The sequence below is a fragment of the Felis catus genome, chromosome B4, assembly GCF_018350175.1.
Source record: "Felis catus isolate Fca126 chromosome B4, F.catus_Fca126_mat1.0, whole genome shotgun sequence".
Classification (NCBI taxonomy): domain Eukaryota; kingdom Metazoa; phylum Chordata; class Mammalia; order Carnivora; family Felidae; genus Felis; species Felis catus.
In genome coordinates, this window is record NC_058374.1 from 38,145,198 (window position 1) to 38,158,278 (window position 13,081).

At 40.9% G+C, this 13,081-nt stretch overlaps 1 protein-coding gene across 22 annotated transcripts in view; it reads right to left on the bottom strand.

Moving 5' to 3' along the window:
- Positions 1 to 13,081, bottom strand: part of LOC101098061 (maestro heat-like repeat-containing protein family member 1) — a 96,597-nt gene that overhangs the window by 53,440 nt on the left and 30,076 nt on the right. For 19 of the 22 annotated variants that reach the window (XM_045061252.1, XM_023256659.2, XM_045061246.1 and 16 more), the window contains 6 exons: positions 12,633 to 12,777; positions 11,023 to 11,066; positions 10,133 to 10,292; positions 9,565 to 9,617; positions 8,860 to 8,967; positions 3,514 to 3,630 (listed from right to left, as the gene is read on the bottom strand). In XM_045061252.1, the coding sequence (XP_044917187.1) occupies positions 3,514 to 3,630; positions 8,860 to 8,967; positions 9,565 to 9,617; positions 10,133 to 10,292; positions 11,023 to 11,066; positions 12,633 to 12,777 (627 nt within the window). The remainder of the gene's footprint in view (positions 1 to 3,513; positions 3,631 to 8,859; positions 8,968 to 9,564; positions 9,618 to 10,132; positions 10,293 to 11,022; positions 11,067 to 12,632; positions 12,778 to 13,081) is intronic. The other 3 variants (XM_045061253.1, XM_045061251.1, XM_023256657.2) reach the window with 1 other exon arrangement.

Below are 13,081 nucleotides of genomic sequence, written 5' to 3' on the forward strand. Positions count from 1 at the left end.
AAAAATAAACAAAATTGATAAACCTCTAGCCAGGCTTCTCAAAAAGAAAAGGGAGATGACCCAAGTAGATAAAATCATGAATGAAAATGGAATTATTACAACCAATCCCTCAGAAATACAAGCAATTATCAGGGAATACTATGAAAAACTATATGCCAACAAACTGGACAAACCTGGAAGAAATGGACAAATTCCTAAACACCCACACACTTCCAAAACTCAAACTGGAGGAAATAGAAAGCTTGAACACACCCATAACCAGCAAAGAAATTGAATCAGTTATCAAAAATCTCCCAACAAATGAGTCCAGGACCAGATGGCTTCCCAGGGGAGTTCTACCAGACGTTTAAAGTAGAGATAATACCTATCCTTCTCAAGCTATTCCAAAAAATAGAAAGGGAAGGAAAACTTCCAGACTCATTCTACGAAGCCAGTATTACTTTGATTCCTAAACGAGACAAAGACCTAGTAAAAAAAGAGAACTACAGGCCAATACCCCTGATGAATATGGATACAAAAATTCTCAATAAGATACTAGCAAATCGAATTCAACAGCATATAAAAAGAATTATTCACCATGACCAAGTGGGATTCATTCCTGGGATGCAGGGCTGGTTCAACATTCGCAAATCAATCAACGTGATACATCACATGAATAAAAGAAAAGATAAGAACCATATGGTCCTGTCAATCGATGCAGACAAAGCATTTGACAAAATTCAGCATCCTTTCTTAATAAAAACACTTGAGAAAGTCGGGATAGAAGGAACATACTTAAACATCATAAAAGCCATTTATGAAAAGCCTACAGCTAACATCATCCTCAATGGGGAAAAACTGAGAGCTTTTTCCCTGAGATCAGGAACACGACAGGGATGTTCACTCTCACCGCTGTTGTTTCACATAGTGTTGGAAGTTCTAGCATCAGCAATCAGACAACAAAAGGAAATCAAAGGCATCAAAATTGGCAAAGATGAAGTTAAGCTTTCACTTTTTGCAGATGACATGATATTACACATGGAAAATCCAATAGACTCCACCAAAAGTCTGCTACAACTGATACATGAATTCAGCAAAGTTGTAGGATACAAAATCAATGTACAGAAATCAGTTGCATTCTTATACACTAATAATGAAGCAACAGAAAGACAAATAAAGAAACTGATCCCATTCACAATTGCACCAAGAAGCATAAAATACCTAGGAATAAATCTAACCAAAGATGTAAAAGATCTGTATGCTGAAAACTATAGAAAGCTTATGAAGGAAACTGAAGAAGATATAAAGAAATGGAAAAACATTCCATGCTCATAGGTTGGAAGAATAAATATTGTCAAAATGTCAATACTACCCAAAGCTATCTACACATTCAATGCAATCCCAATCAAAATTGCACCAGCATTCTTCTCGAAGCTAGAACAAGCAATCCTAAAATTCATATGGAGCCACAAAAGGCTCCAAATAGCCAAAATAATTTTGAAGAAGAAGACCAAAGCAGGAGGCATCACAATCCCAGACTTTAGCCTCTACTACAAAGCCGTAATCATCAAGACAGCATGGTATTGGCACAAAAACAGACACATAGACCAATGGAATAGAATAGAAACCCCAGAAATAGATCCACAAAAGTATGGCCAACTAATCTTTGACAAAGCAGGAAAGAACATCCAATGGAAAAAAGACAGTCTCTAACAAATGGTGCTGGGAGAACTGGACAGCAACATGCAGAAGGTTGAAACTAGACCACTTTCTCACACCATTCACAAAAATAAACTCAAAATGGATAAAGGACCTGAATGTGAGACAGGAAACCATCAAAACCCTAGAGGAGAAAGCAGGAAAAGACCTCTCTGACCTCAGTCTTAGCAATCTCTTACTTGACACATCCCCAAAGGCAAGGGAATTAAAAGCAAAAATGAACTACTGGAACCTCATGAAGATAAAAAGCTTCTGCACAGCAAAGGAAACAATCAACAAAACTAAAAGGCAACCAAAAAAATAGGAAAAGATATTTGCAAATGACATATCAGACAAAGGGCTAGTATCCAAAATCTATAAAGAGCTCGCCAACCTCCACACCCGAAAAACAAATAATCCAGTGAAGAAATGGGCAGAAAACATGAATGACACTTCTCTAAAGAAGACATCTGGATGGCCAACAGGCACATGAAAAGATGCTCCATGTCTCTCCTCATCAGGGAAATACAAATCAAAACCACACTCAGATATCACCTCACGCCAGTCAGAGTGGCCAAAATGAACAAATCAGGAGACTATAGATGCTGGAGAGGATGTGGAGAAACGGGAACCCTCTTGCACTGTTGGTGGGAATGCAAACTGGTGCAGCCGCTCTGGAAGACAGTGTGGAGGTTCCTCAGAAAATTAAAAATAGACCTACCCTATGACCCAGCAGTAGCACTGCTGGAAATTTACCCAAGGGATACAGGAGTACTGATGCATAGGGGCACATGTACCCCAATGTTTATAGCAGCACTCTCAACAATAGCCAAATTATGGAAAGAGCCTAAATGTCCATCAACTGATGAATGGATAAAGAAATTGTGGTTTATATACACAATGGAGTACTACATGGCAATGAGAAAGAATGAAATATGGCCCTTTGTAGCAATGTAGATGGAACTGGAGAGTGTTATGCTAAGTGAAATAAGCCATAGAGAGAAAGACAGATACCACATGTTTTCACTCTTAAATGGATCGTGAGAAACTTAACAGAAACCCATGGGGGAGGGGAAGAAAAAAAAGAAGAGGTTAGAGTGGGAGAGAGCCAAAGCATAAGAGACTCTTAAAAACTGAGAACAAACTGAGGGTTGATGGGGGGTGGGAGGGAGGGGAGGGTGGGTGATGGGTATTGAAGAGGGCATTTTTTGGGATGAGCACTGGGTGTTGTATGGAAACCAATTTGACAATAAATGTCATATATTAAAAAAATAATAAATAAATAAAATAAAATGTCAAGATCATGAAAGACAAAGACTGAGGAACTGTTCCATATTAAAAATTGTTAAAGATAATTGATAAATAAATGCACTATTTGATTCTAAATTAGATCCCAGACCAGAGGGGGGTAAAATGTTTTTCTTCTGCTCTAAAAAAATGTTGGTGGGACAATTGGCCTTTTTCATAGATCAGCTGTATAAATTAGATAATTAGATAGATAATTTGCTAGTACTGTAGCAATGTTAACTTCCTAATTTTGATCACTGTGCTTTGATTATATAAGGGAATATTGTTATTTTTAGGTAGTACATCCTGAAGTATTTAGGGGTAAATATGCATGCATTATGACTGCAACTTCCTGAAGTGATTCAGAAAATAAAATAATAATAGTAAGTAACTTGCCCAAGGGCACACAGCTATAAAGTGGTAGAGCTAGGATTCCAGCCCAGGTTGTCTAGCTTGCCAGGTCCCAGCTTTTAACCACTTTGTCATCCTGCCTCTTAAAGTAAAAATGCTCCCCCCACCCACCCTGCTTTGCCAGTTCCTCCACCTCACCTCCCTCTCCTGCAGCTCTTCATGGACAGTTTGTAGGATGGCGGAGAGCATCATCTGCACCATTTTTATATTCCTCGAGGTCCGCAGGGTGAAGCCAAAGAATTTATATAGAAAAGCCTAGGAGAGGTGAAAGGGTAGAGGTGAAAGGCAATGCATGGCTTGGAATAAGCTTAGGGTAGCCTGGGGAATAGACATTTCCCAAACTGGCTTTGTAACTGTCAGCCAGCACCTTCCCCCAATGCCCCATCCTCCACATAGGCCCTCTTGTTCTGGGGGGAGGGGGGAGGGCATCTGGATAAGGTAGTAATCCTACAGAGCAGGGACTCAAGCTAGAGTTAAGAGAAAGCTGTATTTCTAATTTCTCAAACTCTTAGGGTATGGATCATCCCTTTAGAGACTTTCCCTGATCCACATACTTCCCATTTCCAGCTAGGAAATGAAAAGTTCCTTACTTCAATGTTTTACAGTTTTCACCTCCTTGGTTAAGTTTGTTCCTAGCTATTTTATTATTTTTGGTGCAATTGTAAATGAGACTGTTTTCTTAATTTCTCTATCTGATGCTTCATTAAGTGTATAGAAATGCAACAGATTTTTGTATATTACTTTTGTATCCTTTACTGATTTCATTTATCAGTTCTAGCAGTTTTTTGGTGGAGTCTTTAGGATTTTCTGTGCATAGTATCGTGTTATCTGCAAATAGTGAAAGTTTTACTACTTACTTGCCAATTTGGATGGCTTTTACTTCTTTTTCTTGTCTGGTTGCTGTGGCTAGAACTTCCAGTTCTAATGTTGAATAAAAGTGGTAAGAGTGGACATCCTTGTCTTATTCTTGATCTTAAGGTAAAAGCTCTCAGTTTTTCACCATTGAGTGTGATGTTAACTGAAGGTTTTCATATATGGCTTTCATTATGTTGAGGTATATTCTCTCTAAACTTACTTCGTTGAGAGTTTTAGCCATGAATGGATATTGTACTTTGTTAAATGCTTTTTCTGCATGTATTGAGATGATCATATGGTTTTTATCTTTTCTTTTGTTAATGTGATGTATTGTTGATTGATTTGTGAATATTGAACCACTCTTGCATCCCTGCACTAAATCCTACTTGATCATGGTGAATGATTTTTTAAAATGTATTGTTGGATTCTGTTTGCTAATATTTTGTTGAGCATTTTTGCATCCATGGTCATCAGAGATATTGTCCTGTGGTTTTCTTTTTTTGTAATGCCTTTATCTAACTTTGGTATCAGGGCCACAAACAAATGGAAAGATCTTCCATGTTCATGGATTGGAAGAACCAATATTGTTAAAATGTCTATACTACCCAAAGCAACCTACAAATTTAATGCAACTCCCATCAAAGTACCAACAGCATTTTTCATAGAAGTAGAACAATCCTAAAAATTGTGTGGAATTATAAAAAACAAACAAGCCAAACCAAATAAAACAAAACCCTGAATAGGCAAAGCAATCTTGAAGAAGAAGAACAAAAGGTATTACAATCCCAGGTTTCAAACTTCACTACAAATCTGTAGTAATCAAAACAGCATGGTGCTGGCACAAAAAGAGACACATAAATCAATGGAACAGAATATAGTCCGGAAATAAACCCATGCTTTTATGGTCAATTAATCTATGACAAAGGAGACAGAAATATACAATGGGAAAAAGTCTCTTCAACACATGAAATTGGGGAAACTGGATAGCTACATGTAAAAGAATGAAACTGAACCACTTTCTTACACCATACACAAAAATAAAATAGGTTAAAGACATAAATGTGAGAGTTGGAACCATAAAATTCCTAAAAGAAATAATAGGTAGCAATTTCTTTGACATCAGCCATAGAAACATTTTTGTAGATAGGTCTCCTCAGGCAAAGGAAACAAAAGCAAAATTAATCTACTGGAAATACACCAAAACAAAAAGTTTCTGCAGAGTGAAAGAAACCATCAACAAAACAAAAATTCAACCTATTGAATGGGAGAAGATATTTGCAAATGATGTATTTGGTAAAGGGTTAATATCCAGAATATATAAAGAACTTATACAACTCGACATCAAAAAAGCAAATAACTCAATTAAAAAATGGTCAGACGACCTGAATAGACATCTTTCCTAAGAAGACATATAGATGGCAAGTAGACATATGAAAAGATGTTCAACATCACTAATTATCAGGGAAGTGAAAATTCAAAACCACAAAAAACTATCATTTTACACCTGCCAGAATGGCTAAAATAAAAAACACCAGGAATAACAAGAGTTTGTGGGGATGGGTGGGGCGGGGGGAGAGAAGGAACCCTTGTGCACTGTTGGTGGGAATGCAAACTGGTGCAGCCACTGTGGAAAACAGTATGGAAGCTCCTTAAAAAATTAAAGATAGACTAACCATATGGTCCAGCAAGTCCACTCCTGGGTATTTACCGAAAGAAAATGAAAACACTAACTCAAAAAGATATATTCACTCCTATGTTTATTGCAGAATTATTTATAATAGCCAAGATATGGAAGCAACACTGTCCATTGATAGATGAATGGATAAAGATGTGGAATAGAATATTACTCAGTCATAAAAAGAATTAAATCTTGCCATTTGCAACAACATGGATGGACCTAGAGGGTATAATGTTAAATGAAATAGAGAAAGACAAATGCCATATGAGTTCACTCATATGTGGAATTTCAGAAACAGAACAAATGAACAAAGAAAAAGGAGACCAACAAAAAAAACCAGACTCTTAAACACAGAGAACAAACTGCTGGTTGCCAGAGTGAGGATCAGTGGGTGGACAAAGTACACTTATTGTGATGAGTGCTGAGAAATGTATAGAATTGTTAAATCACTGTATTGCACACCTGCAACTAATACAACACTGTATGTCTATTATACTTGAATGAAAAAATAAATTAAAAAACAACAAACAAAAAATAAAATAAATTTTGATAACAAAGTCTCACTTGAAAAATTTTAAAAATAAAAACAGTTCCTTAAATTTGTGTAATTTTAAAATTAACATAGCATAATCGAAAAAGTATCTTTATGTAATGTTTATCTCTCCCTCCTCTGAATTTCAGTAGTCTTTATCCCTGCTTACTGTGCATTGCCTTTGTCTACCTTGTAATACTCATATTTACATACTCACCCACTTTCCTGCCTCAGGGTTTCTATATTTCCTATTTCTCTGTCTGGAATCTAACCTGGGCTCTTCAAAATGCTGTTTCATTCTCTTTCTGATCCTGGCTCAGTGAGCCTTCCCTGACCTCCTAAATTCCTCTCCAGCTCACCATGCTGCTTTTTTCGTTCAAAGCTTCAACACAACTGCTAATTATCTTGTTAATGTATTTGTTAGGTTAGTTCTTAACTTGCCCCATGCTCTCATCTCCAATGAGAATAAAGCTCAGGAGCAGTGCGTGTCTGGTTCATTGCTCAACTCCAGTGCTAACACAGTGCCTGACACAGTAGACAAATAGGGTATACCAGATGTTCAGTGAATGTTTCAACTCTCCCCCTAAAACCTCCTGTCTGTGGGCACCTTTTCTTCCCCTAGCAGATGCCTTTAGTGCTTTGGCCAGACTCAAGGGTTCCTTCCCTTCCCTGACTGCAGGCACCATCATGAGCAGTTCCTACCTGCAGCCTTTTTGGGCCTCTTTGCCTGGAGGTGCCTGAGAGTTACATTCTTCTCTCTCCCATCCCTGCCCCATACCAACTATGGAAGTGACAGAGAGGTGGAGGGGTGGGGAAGTACAAAAGCCCCCCTCACCTGTCTCTAACAGGGTAGACTCTGCAGTATAGTTTCCATCCAGGGCTCCCCATATCCTTACTTAACCTCTCCCCTTCCTATCATGCTTCCTTTACTTTATCAGCTTCTCCTGAGAGCACTTTCTTGCTAAAACACTTGACAAGGACCCCCACCTTAAGATCTGCTTCTATGAAACCTGACCTAAGGTAAACTGCTTCTCTGCTCAGCTGACAAATGATTACTCTTCCCAGACCTATTTATTCTTCTCTAGAGTGATGATCTTCTCAGTTTTCCCAGGACTGAGGTATTTCCTAATATGCTGGACTTTCAGAGCTGAAACCAGAACAGTCATGAGCGAACTGAGATGGTGGACCGCCTTTGAGAAAGCTTCTCTGGCCAGTGCCCACAGGCCAAGTAAACAGCTGCCCTCTATGTTCCCAAGCAAACAGTGCACATTTTGATCCTGATGCTTACCACACTTATTGTAATTGTCCACTCTGTCCTCTGTTTGCTCAAGCAGACAATGATTTCCTGAAGGCAGAGTCTGTGTCTTTTATATGAGTACTCTATGCCTGATTCATGCCTCCTGTGCTGTGAGCATTTAGTACATATTTTTAATAACTTTATTGATAAGATCAGAATTCCTGCTTGCTTAATTTTACCACCCATGAAACTTTGCATATAGCAGGTGCTTCATAAATATTTATTAATAATTACAGAGCTAATAATCAGTCTTGGAAATAGGGCCTCTTCCCTGGAGACCCCCCAAAGCCCAAGTAAAGTGTTGCTCAGTGATAGGAAAATAAGATTAAAAATCAAGAAACCTGGAATCAGGTGCCAATTTTACCTATAATTTGTGTAAAACTCTGAGTCCCTCTGGATTGAGCTGTCTGGTTATTTGGTCTGTTGAATTTACAGAGCAACTGCACAGATGTTGTTGTCTATATTCACCCACTCTCCTGTGCTGTAGGAGTTATTGCTACTTCCCAAGTGAGTCAACTGAAATTTCACGAAGGCTGAGACACCTGACCCAGATTACACCCAGAACACAGGAAAAGCCGGGACAGAAACAAAGCCTTCACCAGCATAGACCTTGAACTCTGTGAGCAAAGGAGCCCTTCCTCCTTACTCAGCTCTGCAGCCCCAACATCATGCACAGTGCCTGATCCATGGTATGCCCTCAAATATTACTTGAATTAACTTGCTTAAATGTGACTGTTAGGTCAATAATCTTTCCACTGCACCCAAATACCAGATCTAATCTGTTACTTCTGAACTACTGGGAGGTTTAATTAAGACAACAAATGGCAAAGTTCTTAATAAAACCCAAAACACTAAGCAAATGTAAGACACTGATATTTCTGCTGTTCCTGTGTGACCACCAGCTCCATGTCCTCCCCAACCCTCCCTTCCCCAGGACCAAGAAACATGAGTTTGCTTTTCCCCCAAGACCTGTACTTCATGTACATTTCTGTATTCCCTCCCCCCAAGCTCCACCCCCCCCATTTGTCTCTTTGCAACTACCACCCCCAGCCGTGTGGTGTGCCATGCACGCAGACACACACACACACACACACACACACACACACACACACACACCCCTACCTTCTCCTCATCATCATCGCTGAAATAATTTATCCTCTCCAAGACAACCTTAATGAGTTGCTCCAGCCAGCTGTCATCATCGATAGCCAATAATGACTGACTTGAAAACTGAGTAAAAAGGGAGAAAAGGAGCACACAGAGCAGTGGGCGGGATTTTCTGCCTCATGGAAGTGGGTCAGAAAGAAGCAAGAGACAAGGGGACATGGTCTGTAAATATGAAAAAAGAGCTCAAGAAATGGGGAGGAGCTGAAATATACAGAGGGGGTTAGTCAGGACTGAGAATGACAATATAGCAACAATGATGGTAATGCCAATTATGTATGTGAAACTATAGTCTACAAGGCTCTCTCTCTCTCCTATATTATCCTATTCAATTATGAGAGATAGGAGTTATTTCTATTTTACAGATGAAGAAGCTGAGGCTGGCAAAGGCTAAATAACTTGCCCAAGATCACAAAGCTAGGGCCTCATTTCCTTACTCTCTCTTGACAGTCGGACTTTGAGGGTGTGGAAGGTAAATTAAGGTTTAGGATATAGTCAGAGACTCTGATGCAGAGGCCAGGAGCCAAGGATTCCCCAGAAATAGGTTTTCTTGAGTAGGGAGGTCTCTTGATCATGTCTCAGTCTCTGGGGGGTCTCCCTCAGGATCCTAAGGAGGAGAAAGAAGGCAAGTGTGGAGGGAGGAATGTCTCATACGGTGCTCACCTGGAGCAGCCTGCCTTCCCACTCCTCCTGATTCAGGCTCTTCTCAGTGTGATCTAGGAAAGGAGAAAGCATGATCTGCCCAACCAGAAGGCCCCAGATAGGGAAAAAGAACCAACATTTGGACACTATTCCAGGGGCCTTATGCCCATCATCACATTTAATTTTCACCATGACCCCACAATATAACTATTCTCCCACTTTACAGAGGCTCCAGGAAATGTATGACTTTTCAAAGGTCAAACGTACCCAGCAGGCAAGTGTTAGAACAAGGATACCAACCTGGGTCTCTCTGGTTCCAAAGCCCACACTCTTCCCTGATCCTCTGCCCACAAGAAGGGGGTATTCTGGGAACTCTGGAGCCACAGAATTCTGGACTGCATATCTACTCAGTGAAGAACATGGTCCAAGAAGCAGACCTACCCAAATGGCATCTCAGAAAGACAGAGAGACTGGTCCTGGTTCTCCTCACCCCAAGGAAGATCCATCCTGTACCTCGGGACTTCATCTCTTCTGGAGTCTGCCCCCCTGCCCCAGCTCCATTTCTCCCACCTTGCAGCCAACCCCTCACCATCCAGCATCTGCAACATCTGTGGGATCTCCGTCATCCATAGCTGGCCCACATTCGAGTTGATAACGGGGTGCAGGGAGGTGATAGGATGCAGGGCATATAGTAGCCTTAGAGAGCTTACACCAAACTCCCCTTCTCTATAGGGCTTCAGGGAAAACATCTGAGAAACAAGAGAAGCGAGCAGGAGGCAGAGAATGGATTTAAGGGAAAAGAAGGAAGAAAATAAGAACAAATCCATTGAATGGTAGAGCTGAAGCTTAGACCTTCCCATTCTTTTCCACCTGTGAACTACATGTTCTGCAAGATGCTCTCAAAACGTTGCCTCCTCTGTGATGCCTTCTTTGATTCCTGGAGACCAAATCAGCCCATCACTCTTCTAAGATCCCAATGCACCCCATGTATTCCTCTACTAACATTTATCACACTGCATTATGGGTAGTTATTCCCAGCCTTGTCTTTCCCACTAAGACTGTGAACACTTCAAGAGCAGTTCTACACCTTGTCTTTCCAAGTATACATAATGTCTATAACATAATGTCTGGGCAAATAGAGAAACTCAAAACATACTTGCTGAGAAAATGAGATCCAGAAAGCCATGTCTAAGATCAATAGAGAACAGCTCACAATAAGGCCACATAGAATACAGTCCAGGTCTTCTCCAACCCACATTCCTTCTCTCCTCCAAGCTGTTTGGCCTGGATCACCTCTCCCCAAAGTCTCTATGATCTTTGGCCCTACCCAAGTAGGATTTTGTGCAGGGATTGTGCCCAGCACAATGCCTGGAATACAGTGGTACTCAACTATTTGTAGAATGGGGAGATGGACGGATAGATGGATGGATGGAAGGATGGATGGTAAGGTAGTATTCATCCCATTCATTCATCACTTACCACAAGATGGGTCAGGAGTTTCTGTGGGGAGATGAACTGGGTAGCTGAGTTAAAAGAGGATAAGAGAATAGGACAGAGTCAGTGCCAGCTCCAGGATGCCCAACCTCCAGCCCCCCATTCCCAGCAGCCCACCATCCATTCTTTAGTGGAGGACAAAAAGCAAAGTGGAGAGTGAGCATTGGTGCCATTGCCATGGGGATTTTGACATTTTGATTCAGCCTCAAAACAAACCATTTCCAGCATAAAACAGATGCGTGCGCACGCGTGCGCACACACACACACACACACACACACACACACACACACACACACACACAGGAATATTATTCAGCTATAAAAAAGAATGATTATCTTGCCATTTATGACAACATGGATGGACCGAGGGGGTATAATACTAAGTGAAATAAGCACAACAGAAAAAGACAAATACCATATGATTTCACTTTTATGTGGAATCTACAAAACAAATCAAACGAACAAAGAAAAATAGAAACAGAAACAGAATCATAAATACAGAGAACAAACAGATGGTTGCCAGAGGTGAGAGATGGGCAAGATAGGTGAAGGGGATGAAGAGATACAAACTTCCAGTTATAAAAGAAATAAGTCATGGGGATGAAAAGTACAAAGTAGGGAATATAGTCAACAATATTGTAATCATACTTATGGTGACAGATGATAACTATACTTATCATGGTGAACATAATGTATAGAATTGTCACATCACTACATGGTACACTTGAAATTAATACAACACTGTATGTCACCTATATCACAATTTTAAAAGTTTTTTTTTTTTTTGATAGAGAGAGAGAGAGAAACTAGGGAAGAAAGGCTGCTATGTCAGCCTGGCATTGTCCAGCCAGAGCATGGTGAATGGTCATTACCCATGAGTGTATTCTATTAGTGGACACCTTGAAAACATCTCCCACTATTCTAAGTTGTAATCCAGGTATACATTTTATTGAGCGTAGACTTTCATATTTGAAAATCCTAGGTCCATATTTTAAATATCTATTGTTCATATGGATTATAATCAGAACTCTCAACACTGGGAAAGTAATTTGTTACCTTTCCACCTTTTAAACCCTAATAAAGAATGCTTATTTTCCAAACACACAAGCACACATACATACCCCAAGTAATGTGCTGAACAGATATCCTCACCCCAACTCTGACTCCCACTGGGACTCGAGGTCAAGAAGGGGTGAACAAAGAGTAATGCTCAGAATCGGGGCAAAGGGTCAGGAATGTCTGTGTACACATTACTTTGTAATTAACAACAATATTCTTACATCTCTACTCCAGTGTTTCAAGATGAGGAATAAAGGCAAGAAGGATTTGTGTCTGGGGTTGCCTGTCTCCCAGAGAAATCCCCTTTTCATTCATGTGAAGGGCCAAATGGCATCAATCTGCTATGCTAACCCTTTGCCTACCTCCTCCATCATGGCTCAGGCTCACAGCCATAGCCCTGCAGATCTGCACCCTGTCCCTACACCCACCGCCCCTTCAGAATCTCACCCTGTCTCCTGCCCCCACTCTCCCTGCCTGTGGCAGCCTGTGCTTTCACAGTTGACCTCTCTCCACAGTCTTCCCCACCGTGTACTTACGCCTGAGGTGAAAGCTGCTGAGGTAGGGAACCTGGCCCAGGGAACGGGCCCTCAGAGCCATTTTCGTGGCCATCTTACTCAGGGGCACGAAGGCCAAGGTGTTTCTGGGCTGGCATACCAAGGTGATCAGTTTGGGCAAGGTTACCTAGTAAGATGTGGCAAGGGATTCAATGTCAAGCCCCAAATTAGCCCCAACCATAAGTTCTCCAACCCCATGGCTTTGTCTTCCTTTCCTGGAGGGGCATTTGAGACCTTATATACACAGTCTGCCCATTCCCTGCCCTTCCCTCTCACCCTCTTTCCCTTTCCACTCCATGTTGGTAAAACATAACCAAGGTCCTGATTAAAATTACAGTAGGGGGGCGCCTGGGTGGCGCAGTCGGTTAAGCGTCCGACTTCAGCCAGGTCACGATCTCGCGGTCTGTGAGTTCGAGCCCCGCGTCGGGCTC